Raw genomic sequence first — 20779 nt, forward strand, 5'->3', positions numbered from 1 at the left:
AGGAAAGAATGATGACATATTAAGTGTTTTGTTTATGTATCCTATCAATTTTTCTCATATCTTGTTTATTTTGTTTTGTTTGCATGAACATTTGTTCAAGAAATTATTCATGGTAATTTATGTTGTAAATGATCGGAAAAACAAAACTTACCTAACCTAACCTTTCTAGTGTTGCAGGTCTTTGTCAACTGTTTTGCACATGTAGGCCTAAAAATCCAGATGTGTTGAGCTTTAGTCTTTGTGCATTTGTTTGTTTGTTTTATATTTGGGAAATGTGTTGAAAGTTCAGCTTGTAATGTCCCCAGCTTAGGGGAAACCCTGGTGCAACCACCACCACCAACAACGATGTTCAGCCCCTTTAAGGATTTTATTCAAGTATTTTGACTTCAGGGTGGGCGTAAAGCAAAATAACAAACAAAAGGAACTAAAAGTAAACCCTGCTACACTTCTCTAAGAAACAACAAACAAAGGACAAATCACTAACTTAACTTCCTGATGTGACCAGAAACAGGAGAAAACCAAGACCAACAAAAAAATGCTACCCACTCCTACAAAACCTGGTCTGACTCTCAGTAGACAAATAACAATACACAATACATGCCACGTTGTCACAACTTCATGTTGTCTGGTCGATCGGTTGAAAACAGGAAAAGGCCGGTCTTTAAGCTGCATGCATGGATGCTGGAACCAATCAGCTCCTTGGTACAAACCACACTCTTAATCAATAAATTACACAGCTCACTCACAACGTCTCCACACAGGGGTCAGTGACTTATTTTACTGTCCATGTGGTTTAGTTTAAATTTAAAGGGGTTAAAACGTGAAAATAAACGTATGAATAACTTGCACACATTCTTTTTTTGTGGACCCAGCATCAAATTTCAGCTTTTAATCCATTTTGAGAAAATATATTAGAGGATTATGGCAAAAATGTCTAAGTGGTGTAACCATAAAAACTTTGTACCAAATAATTCAACTTGCTTAAAAACAGTACATTCTCAATAAAACACCATATCAACTAGTTTGGCATGATCTTACATTATAACTTTTTATATTAAATAAAGGTAATGGAATACAATTGTTCTAAATATTACATTTCATCTGGGGAATCATGGAGATCAGGAAACATTTACATGTTTTAAATGAAGTCATTATTAGTATAAGTCCACTTAAATACACTGTAGGTGATAAAATATGTAATATTTATCATTCTTTTGTGGTTACACCATTTGACATTTTCAGGAGCATTCAGTGTCACTTTTGGTAAAAAATGGTGCAAATGTCATTTCAAATTATATAAAACCAACAAAAATACTAAATGTACATTTTAACAAACATGATGCTGCTTTTAAAACTAGTTTTAACATATTTTTGAATTGTTCATCTTGATAACCCTTATTTGACACTGATCCACAGACACCACAACAGGATCATCCTACAAGGAGAAAGGAAAGATATACGTACATATGGCATACACGGTTAAAGCACACTGGGTCATAACTAATGTTGAAGTTTCCTGGAAAAATGAATCACTTCATACAATATAGGTATTCATTTAATGTAACTGAATCAATATTGGAATTGAGTCAAAATTAATCAGTTCTGGACTTTCGAACTTTCGAAAACCAGACATTTGAAGATGTTACATTGGTCATTTTCCCCCATTTTTCTGATGTTTTATGGATCCAAACTCATACATTAATCTGGAAAACAATTGTTAGTTGTAACTAGGCCTGTCACAATAATTAACGACTTATCGTACAATAACGTAATTAACTTTTGTGTCGTCCTCCCGGGTCAAATTGACCCCGTCTGTTTTGACTGTTCCTTTTCTTCCTCCCTTCCTCCCTCCGTCCTTCTCTCTTTCTTTCCTCCCCCCTACCTTCCAGCCTTCCTTCTTTCCTCTGTCCTTCCTCACTTCCTTCTTTCCTTTCCTCCCTTCCTCCCTCCTTTCCTTCTGTCTTTCCTCTGTCCTTCCTCCCTTCCTTCCTCCCTCCTTTCCTTCCTTCCTTCCTTCCTCCCTTCCTTCCTCCCTCCCTCCTTTCCTTCCTTCTTCCTCCCTACCTTCCTTCCTCCCTCCTTTACTTCCTTCCTCCCTCCTTTCCTTCCTTCTTCCTCCCTTCCTTCTTTCCTTCCTTCTTCCTTCCTTCTTCCTCCCTTCCTTCCTCCTTTCCTTTCTTCTTCCTCCCTTCCATCCTTCCTTCCCTTCCTTCCTTGACTCGAGGACAACAGGAGGGTTAAGAACATCATCATGTCTATATATGGACTTATTGTATGATACATGGACCTGACTTTGATCATCAAAGAGCCCACTCTCCAACCCCCCCCCCCCCTTACATTATTGAGCTAAGGGTTATAACAGTGGTATAAAATGATCTTCAAATGACAATAATATCGTTTATCGCGATTATTTCTGAGTCAATATATCGTCCAACACACACACACACGTCTAGCTGTAACTCACACTTTCTGTCTCACTAAAACATGACTGACTCATGTTCTCCTCAGACTCCTTTACTCCGAGCCCATTGGACGACAGCCTGAATGACATCACAGACGTGGCGCCCTGCCGTAAACGCCGCTTGCGTCACCTCGGGGCCCCGGAAGCCGCAGTTAAGCGTCCACATCCGCAGACCTCCCAGAAAAAGAGGTAAGAGTCTGCATCGTCTCTCTTTGTTTGTTTTGACAATGTTTGGAAAGTCGTTCCTCCTACATAACAACCGACTGCTTTATGTCTGTCTGCGAGCTCTTTACTGGCTTTGTAGCTATTAAACATACAGTTATTCTTTACATTTGTTCATTTCGCCCAGGGTGTGACACGTCCGACCAAAAATAGCTCCACAGAAACACACAATCTATTTAAATACACACAGCTTACACGTCCCGCCTTCTACTTCTTCTTCTCTGTACAAGAAAAATGAGAAGACGTGACGGACTCCACCTGGAAAATGGCTCACGTTTGTAATTACAGTATTGGCCTGAATATAAGTCGACACCCCTTTTCCAACAGCTGTTCTCTGGGGAGGAAAATACTTTTTAACCCTCCTGTTGTCCTCAAGGAAGGAAGGGAGGAAGGAAGGGAGGAAGAAGGAAGGAAAGGAGGAAGGGAGGGAGGAAGAAGGAAGGAAAGGAGGGAAGAAGGAAGGATGGGAAGGAGGAAAGGAAGGGAGGCAGAAGGAAGGAAGGAAGGAAGAAGGAAGGAAAGGAGGGAGGAAGGATGGAAACGAGGTAAGGAAAGAAGGAAGGGAGGAAGGAAGGAAGGATGGAAAGGAGGAAAGGAAAGAAGGAAGGAAGGAAAAGAGGAAAGGAAAAAAGGAAGGAAGGTAGAAGGGAGGAAGGAAGGACGGAAGGAAGGTAGGGGGGAGGAAAGAAAGAGAGAAGGAGGGAGGGAGGAAAGAAGGAAGGAAGGGAGGAAGGAAAGGAATGAAGGTAGGAGGGAGGAAAGAAAGAGAGAAGGAAGGAAGGGAGGAAAGAAGGAACAGTCAAAACAGACGGGGTCAATTTGACCCGGGAGGACGACACAAGGGTTAAAGATTCAACACACTTTCAAACTTGTTGGGAACAATTCCCCTAAAATATTATTAATCCAAGAAGAAGAAAGATCTCATCCTCGACGGTTGTCTCTCATAAAACTGCAATAAAAAGCGTTAAATCGGCGCGTAAATCCCACATTAGTGCCGCTTGTCCATCAGTCACACACTCGCACGCTCTCTATCAACCTCTTGGAAGAGTCCGTGTAGTTTTTTCTGGCAGTGAACATTTTTCAGACAATCTGTTTGTCTTTTTGAGCTCCTCAACATCTGTGACAGCTGTTAATTCTTGGCTGTTTTTATGGATTATTCAAACTCCATTTCTGCTTTAACCCTCCTGTTGTCCTCGAGTCAAGGAAGGAAGGAAGGAAGGAAGGATGGATGGATGGATGGGAGGAGGTAGGAAGGAAAGCAGAAAGGGAGGAAAGGAAAGAAGGAAAGGAGGAAGGAAGGATGGAAGGGAGGAAGAAGGAAGGAAAGGAGGAAGGATGGAAGGGAGGAAGAAGGAAGGACGGAGGAAAGAAGGAAGTTAGGAGGGAGGGAGGAAAGAAGGAACGACGGAGGGAGAAAGGAAAAGAGGAAGGAGGGAAGGAAGGAAGGAGGGAGGGAGGAAGGAAAGAAAGAGAGAAGGAGGGAGGAAGGGAGGAAAGAAGGAAGGAAGGAAGGAAAGAAGGAACAGTCAAAACAGACATGCTTAATTTGACCCGGGAGGACGACACAAAGGTTAAAGATGTCGGAAGATGTTTCGACTCGTTTTCGTTTATCATTCATTTATTTTTTCCACATTGGTGTACTGGAGAATTACAAATTAAAAATGTTTTCGAAACTTTTTGGTAAATACACAAGTACATAGTTCAACAATATCAATATCAAAAATAGATAGCACATTACATTTCATAAAAAAGTGGAGCGATTGCATTGCAAAACGTTTCTGCAGAAAGAGAATTTTATGAAGATGTGGGTGGAAAGTGCTGACCCATACTTTATTACAGTAAGTGAGGTATAGATATAATAGACAATAATGTAATGTTTGGATATATGAAGAATGTAAAAAAAGCACTAATAATTTTGTAACCTTGCTATGTTTACCTCACGTTTTGGACCATGTTTAACATTTAACACCAGAGCAGGTTATAAACAGGAGCTGCAGTGAATAGACAGTTAATTGATGAGTTGCCAACTATTAAATAAAACGCCAGTGAATTTGATAATCAATCATTTTGCGTCATATTTTAAGAAGAAAATGTCCAAATTCTCTGATTCCAGCTTCTTAAATGTGAATATTTTCTGCTTTCTATTATTCCTCTGTGACAGTAAACTGAATATGTTTGAGTTGTGGACGTCATCTGGGACATTTTACAGACAAACAACTGATCGATTCATCAAGAAAATAATTAACAGTTTAGTTGATAATGAAAATAATAATTATTAGCTCTAATATCAATATTAATCACAGAAAACCCAATAAAAGAATAATGTGTCTGTTTTAAATGAGTCTTCAGAAACTCCTGCAGGTTAAACTGAGCTATTTAAACATATTTAAGTGCTGACTGACTCTAATAGACTCACTATTAACACACTGTAACTGGCTAAACTGTTACTTATTCATTATTCCTCAAATATAAGATGACTACCACTGACCCCAATGACTCCATCTCTTTTGACTGTTCCTTCTTTCTTTCCTTCTTTCCTTCCTTCCTCCCTCTTTCTTTAATTTTTCCTTCGTTCTTCCCTTCCTTCCCTCTTTCTTTGCTCCCTCCTCCTTCCATACTTCCTTCTTCACTTCCTTCCTTCCTTCCTACCTTTCTCCTTTCCTTCCTCCCTTCCTTCTCTCCTTACTTCCTTCCTCTTTTCCTCCCTCCCTCCCTCTTTACTCCTTTCCTTCCTTCCTTCTTTCCTTCCTCCTATCCTTCCTTCCTTCTTCCTATCCTTCCTTGACTCGAGGACAACAGGAGGGTTAATGTAGCTTCCAGTATTAAAATATCATCTTCTGTTCTGGTCAATATGATATTTCTCAACTTTAAAGCTTCTTTTGTTAGATTCCTATCTGTTGTTTCACCCCAACATCCTCCTCCCCCATTCTCTCTTCTTCTCCCTCTTCTTGCCACCCATGAATGGGAAAATCAAACACCATAAAAGCTCCCTGTCAGGCTTCTTCTTTATGTCGGGGGGCAATTACACCCAATCTGCCGTCGCTCCCGACCAGCGTGAACCCGAAGATGTTTGTTGAAGTTCACAAACGCTGGAGCCGAGCTTCAGGCTGTAAACTTTCCCGACTGACCACAACACAATCAGTGATGTAAATATGTGAAGGAATGTGTGGAGCTCAGATACCAGCAACAAGCCAATAATCACACAGAGCTGGTTTCTTACTGCAGCTGTGCTAATAATTACATCTCATTAGTTTCAGTCTCAGCTCATCAACTAACTTTTATTTCGATTAATCAGAGAATCATTCGGTGCATGATATGTCAGGGGGAAAAAATAGTGATGAAAAGTGTAGAAATAGTTTAAATGTCCGCACAACAGTCCACAACCCCAAAGATATTCATTTTACAGTGATATCAAACAGAGAAAAAGCAGCAAATATTTACATTGAGAGGCTGCAAACAGAAGATGTTTGACTTCATTGAACAGTCGCAGCTTTGTGACGTGGTTGCTTCTCACACTGTAGTTTATCAGCTAACTGTAGCGCTGGGTATCCGTACCTTTTAACCCTTACATACTGTTCAGGGTCTAATTTGACACAGTTTTACATTTAAACGAAGGAAAAAAAACACCCTAAAAAATGTCAATTTAGCCAGAAATGTGATGACTTATCCTAATGTAACCCAGAATATACAAAAATGGAAATAATTCAACATTTTTGTGCAGCTAATACACATTTTTGTTGAGTGTGTTGTATTTGTTGACCCATATTTATTCAAAAAAATTCAAAAACTACCTTACAAAAATACTGTTTATTCACATTTAATGTAATTAATTGAAATTATGTAACGTTGGACCAATATATAATGTGATTGTGATGTTTTTTCTCCATCAACAAAAAGCGTAAAAACTGAAGAATACACTCTTTCTGCTCTATTATATATAGAGATATGTGGATATGGCTAGATTAAAATGCAGATAATTTTGTGACATTAACCCTTTACATACTGTTCATATTCTGACTCCTAATTAGTTTCTACACCAATTCACATTCATAAATTACACATCAGTTTGATTAATCTTATGGAAAAAAAGACTTTCCCTATTACTATTTTATGGTCCAGGAAAACATTTTTTAGAATATGAAGAATACAACATGTTTTTTAATTTAAAAAAAAAAAAAAAAATACAGGTCCAAATTTGTATATTTGCATATATAAAAATGTGCATCAGCTGCACAAAAAAGATGCATATTATTTCCATTTTTGTATACTGTGGGTCACCTTAGGGAAGTTTGGCTAATAGAAATGTGTATATGATGTTTTTACAGCTCTCAAATGTAAAAACAGGTCAAATTTGATCCTAAACAGTATGTACAGTAAGGGTTAATATCGTTTACCCATAGACTGTATATAAGAAATGGACGTAACATCCGTGACGTCACCCATTGGTTTGTGGACTGCTGCTCGGAGGACAATAGTATCAGATCTGAGCAGCGCCATCTTGAAACCTGTGAACCAATCAACCTGTCAATCACAACGTAGCCACGCCCTAATGCATACCCTGCTTTATTGTCAAATATAAAATCAGGGAGGCCAACATTTCACAAATGAACATCATACTGCATTGAAGAAGGCTTTAAACTAGCGATTGAGACCATCAACACATTTTGAAAACGTTTACTGAGGTTAGAAATCAAGTGAGAAGTTGGTGAATTCTCCATTGACTTGTATAGAGACGGAAGTCCTTTTGACACCAAAACGGTCACCCCCTGGTGGCCTTTTGATAGAATGCAGTTTTAAGTTACTTCTGTGTTGGCCTCATTTCAGAGGACTGGAACTCTCCGCCTGATTTTATCACAGAACTCAGGAGAGGAGGTGGAAACAAGGACTCCAAATCACCACAACCCAAAAAAAAACATGAAATAAAAAGTATTCAGACAGCTGTTAAAAGTTCACCAAAGTTTGACTTAACATTAAAAGAATCACCACTGATTACATTTAATATTGACATAAACTGATTTCACCACAGATTTGTTTTTATTGTAAATGAACACTTTAACTGATCAGACTGTATAAAAAGGAGCCACATTTCTCAGTAATTAGAGTCTGATTTATATCACAAAGAGAGCCAAGAACACTTTGGCTTTTTTAGTGTGTGTGTATGTTTTAGTCTTGATTGCTGATTTTCGATGTTATGTTGTGTGAAATGAACCATCAGACGTCATTTTCATTTATTTCCTCGTTATCGTTACAGCTGTTTGTGAAGTTAGCGTCTCTTTTTTACAACAATAAACTCAATCAAAACCAGGAAAATTGAATCAAAAAAGAATAAAAATAAAGATGAAAAAATAATCAAGAGAAGATTCATGAGAAAAGATATTGGTTTTTGCGTAATCGTTCTTACAGCAGACAAATTAAACCTTGATGGATTTTAGCTTCTTAATTGTGACATTTTGCTGCTTTCTTTTGTCTTATGTGACAGTTAATTACTCATCTTTTGGATTTTGGATCCAGTTTTCTGAAATTTTATTGACCAAAATAATAAATTGACCAGGCGGAGAGCTCTAGTCCTCTGAAATGAGGCCAACACGGTGTTTATGGTCTCAATCGCTAGTTTAAAGCCTTCTTCAATGCAGTATGATGTTCATTTGTGAAATTTTGGCCTCCCTGATTTTATATTTGACGATAAAGCAGGGTATGCATTAGGGCGTGGCTACTTCGTGATTGACAGGTTGATTGGTTCACAGGTTTCAGCAGGGCACCTCTTGCTCCTCCTGATGCCCATATAAGTAGAATCCATGTTTTTATTTTTCCCGACATGCACCGGAAATTTTCAAGATGGCGCTGCTCAGATCCGATACTATTGGCTTCCAAGCAGCAGTCCACAAACCAATGGGTGACGTCACGGATGTTACGTCCATTTCTTATATACAGTCTATGAAACTGACAGAAGAATCCTACAAAGAAAGGGAAATAAAGTTATAACCAATTTATAACTGTTTATTAATGGTTTATGAAGTGTTTACAACCTTTTATAAATCCTATATTAGGGATTGTTATTGTAAAGTTGCACCAAAAAAGAATACAGAGTAAATAAGAATAAACAAATAAGTAATAATGAATACAAGGTTTTTTGGTCAAACTAAGAGACGACAAACACTGAGACAGTTATTCATGTTTTTAAAACCAAAACTAAACCCTTCATACGTAACAAATGTTTTCTCAATGCTTTGTTTATTGATTTTTTAAAAATTGAAAACATATAACATTCCTCCATAACAGTCTCAGCAATAAGGACTTTTTTTTTTTACAATAATCATTACACTAATAAAATAATAATGATCAATTCAATAAAAACAATAAAATAAAATGTTCTTTAATCCCAATTAAAAAAATTTGCTTTAATGACCTTATAAGGAAGAAGAATACATCATGTAATTTGAAGAGGATGTCTCGCTGTCTTATTAACTCATTAAAGCTACCCTTACCTTTGTTACATTTTTACACATTTTTTGTTTAGGTTAAAATGCTATAAATAAGGTAATGGCACTCTAAAATGTTAGAGAGATCCACCAGGCATAGAAACTAATCATTATTCCATTCTCATAATATTTTGTGAAAACTCCGACCAATCATATCATTCGGTCCAAATGATATGATTGGCCGAGTGACCTGCCGGTTTTCCCCTTCCGCATTACGTAATAGCGCGCAAAAGCGGGCCATGGCTTCCACCTCCAGCCGCTCCAACAGGGAAAAAGAAAACTATATACAGTATATATATAGTGCGCGTTCGCGGAGGCAGACATCCCAACTCTCCCGGGAGTTCCGGCAGTGTCCCGTATATTGATAGCGGCTCACTGACGCCCGCAAATGAGACGTAATCTCCCGGAATCTGAAGTAAACGAGCAAGAGCACGCACTAGAGAGTGACTGCGAGTGTGTGTGTGACTATAAATGCAGCGTGTGTACTTTTACTGTAATACTGCATACTATCACTCATAATACTGCAGTACTTTTACTGTAATACTGCATACTATCACTCATAATACTGCAGTACTTTTACTGTAATACTGCATACTACATCACTCATAATACTGCAGTACTTTTATTGTAATACTGCATCACTCATAATAATACTGCAGTACTTTTACTGTAATACTGCAGTACTTTTACTGTAATACTGCATACTACATCATCATAATACTTAAGTACTAGGGTGACTACATGTTGCTGAATATAATTAATAAACATGTATAATGATGAGAAACCTTCAGACACCTGCAGACTGCTTGCAAAGAGCTTTGCATGAAAAAAACAAGCAGTTAAATCTCCCAAATTAAAATCAGAATCATGTTTATTCGCCAACTAGCGAGAACAAGGAATTGTCGTTCCCCCCCCCCAGTGTAGAGACAGAAACGTTTGACCAGCACAATGACCTCCTTCCAGTTTCTGTCCTCATCTTTACGTCCAAAAAGGGAAAACCCAGCTGTACACCTGTAGGGCGTTATCGCATTTACAACATTCCTCTGGGAGGGAAAATCAAATTCAGAGTTTATTGGCGATAAAAAAAGCAGCGTTGTCCTGCAGGTTTATGATTCTAGCAGGTTCACGGTTTTCTTTTCTCTTCCTTTTCTTCTATCTGACCGTCCTCGCTCTGTTTTTTTATCTCTCTTTAACCACACAAACACATGCTGCAGTGGCTTTAGGCAGACCAGCTGGTAGAGTCGGCCTCAGGAGGGAGAGGACCTTTTCCACCTCGGACTCAGCTCTGCTAATGAGAGTGAGGAAAACATCAGAAAAGCTGCGTCACAGTTAGCTTTGGTTATATTTGTCCAGCTTTTGAGATATTTATTTCAGTTTTCAACCTCCACTTTAATACAAAGGAAGTGGAGGAAATTGTGTTTAACGTGCTGACAGAACTGAGAAATTACACCCTTAAAACAATTATCCAGACTAGCAGGGACTCTGATTCTGAAAAAAAAAAAACATGTTGCTGTTTAATATTTCATTTGTGATTTCTATTAGAGTTGAGTGAGAAATTCAACTTGGCATGTATTCAGAGGAAAAAGCCACTGTACACTACCTGCTCAGCACCAACTGGCGCTTTTCCACTACACAGTTCTAGCACTACTCGGCTCGACTCGACTCTACTCTGGTTTTTCTGCGTTTCCATCAGGGATAGTACCTGGTACCTGGTACTTTTTTAGTATCTGCTCTGCCGAGGTTCCAAGCGAGCCGAGCCGATACTAAATGTGACGTCAACAGACTGCCGGCCTCTGATTGGTCAGAGAGTCACTGGAAGAGTCATGAGCCGACCCACAGAAGAATCAAACCAGGCATTTTTAAATACCAACAACAGCGTTACAGTGATTTGTTTCTCTTCTCTTGCTTTGTGTGTGACAGAAAGCCTCATACAGCAGCAAGTACACCATCGCCTCCATGTCCTCCATTGTTTATGTGTTTGTGTCATGTATAGGAGGGAGGAGGGGTTGTTGCTGTTCAAGTTTTTTCAAAGTGCAGTGTGAAATGCAAGAACGGTAAGAGTTGCTTTAAGTAGCAGTTATATAGTGCTCACTTCCAGAAACAATATTTGCTGCAGTAAAACTGCGACTTGAAAATGGCCAGATATATGTTGTCTACATTTGTTATTTGGACTCTTGTTATTTTGAAAACTGTTCATTCATTGGATGAGCCCTTTTCTCCCAGCAGGCCGTGCTCCATTCCACATTTTAAGAACAAACAAAGAAAATAATATATTGCAGTTATAATCTTTAAATATACAACCATGGAAGTTGTAGAATACTGAAATAGGAGTTGATTTAAGTTGCAAAATTGGAAGTGATAAGAAAGAACTGGACCACAAGAGTGAGCATGACTGAGAAATGCACAGCAAGAAAGCGACATAAATACATCATGGATTACATTGAACTGATATATAAGTTGTGGTCTCATTTTTGACCTCTGTATTTGAAAATCCTTGGTCCTCCGTGATAGTGCCATGAATACTGTGTCCACAAATGGTCATACTCAATGATCTACAGTAATGGAATTAGCGTATTGGTTTGTTATTCCACAAACAAACAAACACAGTCACCCATATGTGTGTTTTGGGAGTCAGACAGTCATATCCTCAGTAATGCTGCATCATCATTATCAAAAAAACACCACAGGCAGTCACTTTCACCATCTCTAGGAGAGAAGACAGTATGATAGTGCTGCTTTAGGCCCATGCTTGACCCAAAATATGGAAAATTCCCTAACACTTCACAGATAATATATTCTCTGAAAATGGATTAAAAGCAGAAATTTGATGCTGGGTCGACAAACAAAATGTGTGCAAGTTATTCATACGTTTATATTCACATTTTAACCATTTTTAAATTTGACTAAATCACATGGACACAAAATAAAACCTCATTGGCCTGTAAAGGCCCATTTATGCTCAACGTTAAATACGGATCCGGATACTTATGTCCGTGCTCCGCGATCATTTCGTCCGTATTTTTGCACGTTTCCATAAAGCTTACGGATAAGGACCAAACTACCAAATGGCGGAACGTTATGAGGAAAGGTTATTTGAGTTGGTTAGAAACTTTAAACATATCGTTTTTGTCTTTTATGCAAGAGGAACATTATCAATATCTCCTCCACAGTCGCCATGTTTGTTTTTGAGTTTGTTGTTGTCATAACCTTTTGTCTCTGTGCTGCCCCCTGGTGGATGTATTGGTTAACATCCATGCCAACGTAAAGGACGCATGGAAGTATGTGAGCAGTGACGGTAACATCGTTTGAAAAGGACGTATACATTTCCGTACGTACGTTGAGCATAAATGGGCCTTAAGCAGATGATGAAACAGTATTTAATTGAAATAATGTAAATGTAGGGGGCGGCATAAAACATTTCTCTCTTTAGGTTTCAGATGTTTTTACCAAAGAAGAACACAGAACAAGTGATTTACAGAGCAGATACATGAATGCATCAGACAAAAACTCTCTTTTCATGACTGTACAGTAGCTCTGATGTCCCGGTTCTTAAACCTGCCTTCAGACCTCTGATTGGTCGATTGTTTTGTCCAATTGTGACAATAGCCGTGACACACAACTGAACAAATTGAAGGTGTTGGTGGTGGTTCAGGAGTCTGGATCCAGACTACAGAGGTCTCACAGATTGGACATCCTGAAACCTAGATACCACCAGAAGTTAGTGAGAAAATGTGTTTTTGTTTTTTCTTCATAACCCTTTAATTTTGTTAAAGGGGGTTTTGGTGAATACTATTATTCTCCAGACAGCAGGGGGGGTTCTAGGACATGAACTGGGGTGCCAAAGTCAGTCTGTGGTCTTAAAGAAACAATTATGCAACTTTCTACTTTTCTTTACTTCTCTTTCTCCTCGGTGCCTGAATCTACACTCAGATTCAGCTTTCAATCCCTTCTGCTGTACATCCAAAAACCTCTTAATACTGCTCCTCTTGTTCCCGTATCTCCCGTTTGCCAGTTTTTCTTTATTTGGATGTGGTCGTTTAGAAATTTACTCCAAAGACGTGTCTCAATCTGACATTGTTTCTGTGGTGCGATCCTCACAACCCGTCCAACAAACTGTGTCCAACCTCCACCGAGTGCCAGCCACTGTAAACTGTGCCACATGCAGATGGCCGTAAGTGGTGCCATCCATCCGCAGCTGCTGTCTGGAGCTGGTCGTGGTGCCCATTACCGGCGCTTATTACCAGCTCAACAAGAAGCAGCAGTGAGCCGATGAGCAGCTGCGGCCGGCTGGATGTTTGATCGCAGCCTCCCTCTGAGCTGGCAAACACCGGCAGCAGAAGAGAGCTCTTTGTCTGAGAGGTGGCTGTAAATGTGTGAGTGTGTGTGCGTGTGTGTGGGGGGGGTTCAGGGCTGTTGGCAGTCCTTCACCCCAGCTCTTGTTTATTCCTTTTCCATCACTCAACCCCATTCACCTTCCTCTGTTGCCTCCATGTTTTTCTTGCATGCAGGTCGTCCACAAGGAGGAGGAGGAGGAGAAAATAAACAGGGTGAAAGAGGTCACATGAACAGAAGATAAAAGACGAGCGACAGGCAGAGTTTCACATTTTGGGAGAGAAAGACATCAGCTGATTTTTTTAGAAAAGTAGGACGAGAAGATTGATTAAATGTAAACTTCTCTACTTCCGTAAAAAAAAAAGCATGCACTCCAAAGTATGTATAGTCGCCATCTTAAATGCCGAGGCCGAAGTCACCTGACAGTCACCTGATGTGCCGATCCATAGATAATCTATATGTCTATGACCAGGGGGGTCAAATTCATTTTAGTTCAGCCCCATTTGATCTCTGGCGGGCTAAACCAGCACCATTACATAATAACCTATAAAGGATATCTAATACATTTAACATATATATAAGACATATTATAACTTTACTATGATAAACCATCTGGGGTTACCGTAGTAAGAGATACTGATAAAATGTGTCAAAGCCCCTCGAGGAAAAATCTATCCTTCAAATATGATTCATAATTCAAGTAGATTGTTAAATTGGACGTCCAATCAGAAAGCTGAACTGTGAATGACGAGTGAAAATAAGAAAGAATACTAACATGTTTTATTGAAAAACTGGAGTTATCCAGAGGGCCGAATTATATATTTGACACCTCTGGTATACACATTACTTATTTATATATAATATTTGTCTATTTATTCCAAAATCAATTTGTATATTTTTGTTTATCACATATGTTTATTTTATAGTATTATCTTTTTTTTAATATATTTGTATATACCTGTAAATATTGAGTGGATTTGGCACATCAGGTGACTGTCAGGGGACTGGGCCTCTATGCATTTAAGATGGCGACTATAGATTTATGGCGCTTTTCCACTACACAGTTCCAGCACGACTCGACTCGTTTTTTTTGTGTCTCCATCAGGGATGGTACCTGGTACCTGGTACTTTTTTAGTACCTGCTCTGGTGAGGTTCCAAGCGAGCCGAGCCGATAGTAAAATGTGACGTCTACAGACTGCCAGCCACTGATTGGTCAGAGAGTCACTGGAAGAGTCATGAGCCGTCCCACACAAGAATCAAACCCGGCATTTTTAAATACCGGCAACAGTGTTACAGCGATTCGTTTCTCTTCTCTTGCTTTGTGTGTGACAGAAAGCCTCATACAGCAGCAAGTACACCATCGCCTCCATGTCCTCCATTGTTTATATGTTTTGTGTCGCGTATAAAGCGAAGTCACGGCAGTTTCGCGGAGCCGTGCTATGACAACCCCACCCACGTTGAGGAGGTACTTTTTTGTAATGGAAAAGGTTCCTGGTACCAAACCGAGTCGAGCCGAGTAGTGCTAGAACTGTATAGTGGAAAAGCGCCATTAGTCTCTGGTCTGAAGAACTGGTGATATCCTGTTAAATGAAATCTGCATTGGGAGCTGCAGTGTACAGACTTTTTCTGCTGTTACAGATGTAGTTATTCGGTCCAGCACCTGCTTTTTCACTCTGGATTAGCGTGACTATTTCACAACTTTTTCAGAACATCTCCACTTCTGAAAGCATCTTTATTGAGTTCTAATTGAACTCATTCTCACAAAATGTTGAGTTTCATTAAACAGCTGGACGCTCTGATGTTAAATTTCTCATTTTTTTGACTCCTCGCAGTTCCTGTTAACACGTCCTCGAGATGTGTTTGTATACATAGAAGTAGTTTTTCCCATGAAATGAAATTCAGAGGAACTCGCAGTGAATCACTCTGCCTCTCTTGGTTCTGTAAACGATCAAACATCACTCCCAGCCATCGCAGATAATCACTCACAGACTCGGAACTGATGGAGCCTCACTTGTGTTATACTATAATCAGTGCAGAGTTTTTATAGTTAATTGTATGAGCAGTGTTCCTCTAACATGAGCGGTGACATCTATTACATCCATATAACATATGAGTTGAGTTATTGCACAGTTTATGAGTATAAGTGGCGAGAGAATTAAAGGGTCAGTTCAGACTAAATTACCTAGTAGTGTCTAATAATAATGTTTTAGCTCATATATCTCTCTAAGATTTCTGCCTTGACTTTGGGGAACTAATTGCTCACAGTGCGTGTTAGGACTATTTTTTGGCAAATGAAAGTGACTGAAAGTGCAGTGACTGAGCAGCTTCCTGAAGTCTTGTCTTCATGGTGTTGTTGTGACCAACATACAACTAAAACATGGAGACGCTGCAGAGCCACCTAAAGAAACCCTATAACTGCCCTTTGGCCCAATAAAATCATCTAAGGGAAACCAAGAACCCCCTGAAAGATCACTAAAACTGATTAAAGGAACCCTAAAATCTCTTTCAGGCCCACTGGAACAGTAGGAACCCCAGAAGGATCTGGATCAGGATCTAGAACCACCTAAAGAAACCCAGTAACAACCCTTTAGCCTCTAGAACCTTCAAAGAGAACCCAAGAACCTCCATAAGGAACCCTAAACCCTCTTTTAGACCCACTAGAACAACCTTATGGAACCCTAGAACCTCCCAAAGATCCCCTAGAACCACCTAAAGCTGCCCTAAAATCCATTTTATGCCCACTAGAACCACATGTTGGTTAAAACTAAAACATCCAAAAGTAGCACTAAAACCTCCATAAAATAACCCTAGAACGTTCAAAAGGATTTAAGAACCACCTTAAGATCCTAAGAGATCGCTTGAACCACCTTAAGTAACCCTAAAACCTCCCAAAGGACCACTTGACCCAACTAAAGGAACTCTACACAGATCACTAAAACCACCTAGAAACCTAGAACCACATAAAGGAACCTAGAACCTCCAAAATGACCATTTGAACCACCTAAAGAAATTGTACAACCCTTTAGCCTCTAGAACCATCTAAGATAACCCAAGAACCTCCTTAGGGATCACTAAAATTATTTAAAGGAACCCTAAAATCTCTTTTAAACTCACAAGAACAACTTCAAGGAACCCAAACCTCCCTAATGACACATAGAACCACCTAAAGGAGCCCTAAAATCCCTTTCAGGCCCACTAAAACTGCTTGAAGGAACAGTAGAACCCCAAAAGGATCACTAGAACCACCTAAAGAAACCCAGTAACAACCCTTTAGCCCTCTAGAACCTTCACAGAGAACCCAAGAACCTCCTTAAGGAACCCTAAACTCTCTTTCAGACCCACAAAAACAACTTTAGGGAACTCAAAACTCCCAAAGGACCCATAGAACCACCTAAAGGAGCTCTAAAATCCCTTTCAGGCCCACTAGAAACTGCCTGAAGGAACAGTAGAACCCTAAAAAGATCACTAGAACCACCTAAAGAAACCCAGTAACAACCCTTTAGCCTCGAGAACCTTCACAGAGAACCCAAGAACCTCCTTAAGGAACCCTACACTCTTTCAGACCCACAAGAACAACTTTAGAGAACCCAAACCTCCCAAAAAGACCCCTAGAACCACCTAAAGGATCCCTAAAATCCCTTTCAGGCCCACTAGAACTGCTTGAAGGAACAGTAGAACCCCAAAAGGATCACTAGAACCAACTAAAGAAACCCAGTAACAACCCTTTAGCCTCGAGAACCTTAAAAAGAGAACCCAAGAACCTCCTTAAGGAACCCTTAACTCTCTTTTAGACCCACAAGAACTACTTTAGGGAACCCAAAGGACACATAGAACCACCTAAAGGAGCCCTAAAATCCCTTTCATGCCCACTAGGTAGGGATAGGAACCACATAGGTTGGGAGACGTTTTTTGGCCTTTTATCAACAGTTGAAAGTGTAGAAAGTTAGGAAACATGGGTAGAAAGAAGGGAATAAAAACTGGTCAAATGTTCTGGAGCCAGACCAGAACCACGCATCTTGACCAGTAGACTACTGCGACGCTCTTTACATTGTTCTTTTTAAATCTGTTCATCGTGAGTGCAACATTTGGCAGTGCAATGCTAGAATGATGGAATGCTTTGTCAAGTCTTGAAGAAGTGATTTTTTTAATGTAATTTGGGTGATTAAAGAGATAAACAGTTGGTTTTATTTGTTTGATTTAGACTGAATTAATCCCTCCAACCTTCTGTTTAGTCTCACAGCTACAAACAAGCAACATAATTGGCGTCCATGCTGCAGCTCTGGTATGTCACCAGCCCGGCTCCGTGTGGGGGCTCCTGAGCTTAACCTCACCTCTCAGGGGTTGAAACCACTCTCGTCACGTCTACACACACCCCCACCCCCACCCAACTCCACCTCCTCCTTCTGCCATGTGTTCAAGTCTCTGGTGGTCCTCCGTGGCAGCATCGAACAGTTCCCCCTCTTGCAGCGAACACGTCTCTTGTTTCCTCTTAACTGGTTCCAGCAGCGGAGCAGTGTTTGTCATACAGTTGGTAATGATTTAAACAAGCTCAGGGCCTCCTCCTCCTCCTCCTCCTCCTCCTCCTCCTTTTCGCTCCGACTTTCTCACACCGGCCCTTTTTTTTCTTCTCGTTCCCATTCGAGATAATCACAGCTACAGCAAGGGCTGGATTGTCGGGAGAAAGTCGGCAATCTCACGTCCGTCTCATTTCCAGAAGGTCTAATTTTTTTATAAAAGCAGCTTGTGACTCAAAGCTCAAGGTGCTTTTTTCTGGGTTGTGGGTGGTCCTCGGGTCTGGGACTGAGATTCGTCACCCGTTCACATGTATGATTGCAGGAAGTTTAGAGATGCTTCATGTTGGGTGGTTACATCTCGAAAGAGGGTGGAGGATTCTGGCACAATATCAACAGCTTCCAAGGTACACGGAGAAAGGAAAAAAGTTTGAAGAAAGTCAAAACTTCAGCACAACTTGGAGTGTAGGAGCCGAAACGTGCTGGTCTATTAATAAAGTTCTCCTTTACTTGAAGTGTTGCTGCAGCTTTGACTTCCTACATTTCTAAAAAGTCATTTATTTATTGTACTTATGCCGTTAGCCATTTTTTCATTTGTTCCACTTGTTTTTTTTATGCACATTTTCAATTTGTGTGAGTGGAAATGCCAAGATTTTTTTTTTTTTTTTAAAGCTGAAATATGGCTGAAAGCTTTTTACACATCTGAGGTGTAAAAGTTAGTGTGTGGAGGAAACCAAATGTAAACAGACTCGAGCTTAAATTATCGCTTTGAACTCGCAAAAATGCCGGGTATCGAATCTGTTTATAGTTTTTCTAAACAGCTTCACTTAAAGGTGGAGTGAAAAGCAGAGAGGATGAGGAGGAGACGTGAGATTGCATATTTTAGACTGTGTGTCATAGTGCTGCAGTCGTTTCTTTACGTCAAAAGTGACACATAGTTGAGTCATGAATGAACAGCAGGGCTGGAGAGATAAGTCCGCTTCCACCTCCAGCTGACCAATCACTGCATGACGTTTCAGCTCACTGACAGAGAAGACATGTTATAGAAATATGTGTTATAGATACTTGAACACATTACACAGTACAAACTGCAGGATTCAGGAGTGAAGGAAACAGTTTAACCATCAAAACACTTTTGTAAACTTCAACAAAAACACTTTTCAGACGTTGGAATTGGAAACTTTCAGAAATCAGTCTGATAACTGTGATCACTTGATGTAGCAGCTGGTCATATTTGGTGCTGAGCAGGTAGTGTACAGTGGCTTTTTAGAGCTTTTTATCTGAAAATGACGCTATGAGAGCGCTGAGAGTGAACCAGAACAGTAAAGTTGCAGCCAGACAGCTAAACAATGAGCTGAAACTCACTCATAAAGCTCCGTAAAGCTGAGAAGAGCTGCAGAAAATTGTCTTTTGAGTAATTGTGAATATAAAAATATTGATTAGGGCGAACCAATGTTTCAGCAAGATATCACAAACAGTAGAGAAAAACCATCAAAAGGATCAAACCGTCAAGTCATCTGCAGCTGCTGTGTGCTCTGTCTGATTTACATGTTGGTCCTCTTTTGTGTTGAGTTTAACAGAAAAGCTTTTACAGACTGGTTTTACAGACCTGAGTCATTCAAACAGGGAGGACGAGATGGAGAGCAGCCACCAAACTATGAATAATACTAGTAAGTCACAATGAGTAATACTACCATGAAAGGTTTCTAGAGCGCTGATGCTTAAACATTAATTAACTGTTAAGTAGTGAACTCAACTCTGACGTATCACAATGAAGTTGGTATGTTGAACTTATTTCCACATCCAGCAGTTACTGATCATTATCATTAATTAGTTCACCGTGTTTCTGTCCACCTTCTGAATGTAAAGTCCAATATTCTCTCTCTGTTAGCTCTGTTTTTACTCTCTACCAACTCCTGAGGGAAATACAATGATCCACTATGTTCACCAGCTAGTGTACAGATAACTGTGTCTGTTAGCAACTAGTGAACAGTGGCTTTTTTTCTATTTTATTTACAGCTTGTGTAAAGCAAACCTGCAAGTCAAAGCAAGCTGATTGGTTGATTCAGCTCCTGTTGGGCAGCAGAAACTCTGTCCAAAGTTTTAAAACAACACATTTCCGTCTCACAAGGATCCATCTGCTGGACTATCATAAACTTTTACACATGTTCTAGTACGAATTTAACCCTCCTGTTTTCCTCGAGTCAAGGAAGGAAGGGAGGAAGAAGGACGGAAGGGAGGGAGGATGGAAGGAAGAGAGGAAGAAGGAAGGAAAGGAGGGAGGGAGGAAGGAAGGAAGGGAGAAAGAAGGAAGGAAAGGAGGGAGGAAGGAAAGGAGGGAGGAAGAAGGAATGAAAGGAGGGATGAAGGAAGGAATGAAGGAAAGGAGGGAGGAAGAAGGAAGGAAAGGAGGGAGGAAGGAAGGAGGGAAGGAAGGTGGTAGGGAGAAAGGAAAAGAGGAAGGGAGGAAGGAAGGAAAGAAGGAAGGAAGAAAGGGGGATGGAGGAAGGAAAGAAAGACAGAAGGGCAGGCGGAAGGAAGGAAAGAAGGAACAGTCAAAACAGACGGGGTCAATTTGACCCGAGAGGACGACACGAAGCAAATTAAATATTTGAGCTTGTGAGCTGTTGTTGTGTTTGGACAGAGCCAGGTTAGCTGTTTCCACCTGTTTCCAGTCTTTATGCAACACGTGTTAAAGCTGTTCCTTTGAGACTGAGCTCCTATAAAACTGAGATGAAGTACAGTTGGCTTCCATTTATGTTTTCCCTCTCTC

At 40.0% G+C, this 20779-nt stretch overlaps 1 protein-coding gene across 1 annotated transcript in view; it reads left to right on the forward strand.

Moving 5' to 3' along the window:
• The window catches only part of xrcc4 (X-ray repair complementing defective repair in Chinese hamster cells 4), a 48611-nt gene that overhangs the window by 26708 nt on the left and 1124 nt on the right, over positions 1 to 20779 (forward strand). Inside the window, exon 7 of the mRNA XM_062434991.1 lies at positions 2509 to 2650. Within this exon, the coding sequence (XP_062290975.1) occupies positions 2509 to 2650 (142 nt within the window). The remainder of the gene's footprint in view (positions 1 to 2508; positions 2651 to 20779) is intronic.

Source organism: Scomber scombrus, chromosome 15 (genome assembly GCF_963691925.1).
Source record: "Scomber scombrus chromosome 15, fScoSco1.1, whole genome shotgun sequence".
NCBI lineage: Eukaryota > Metazoa > Chordata > Actinopteri > Scombriformes > Scombridae > Scomber > Scomber scombrus.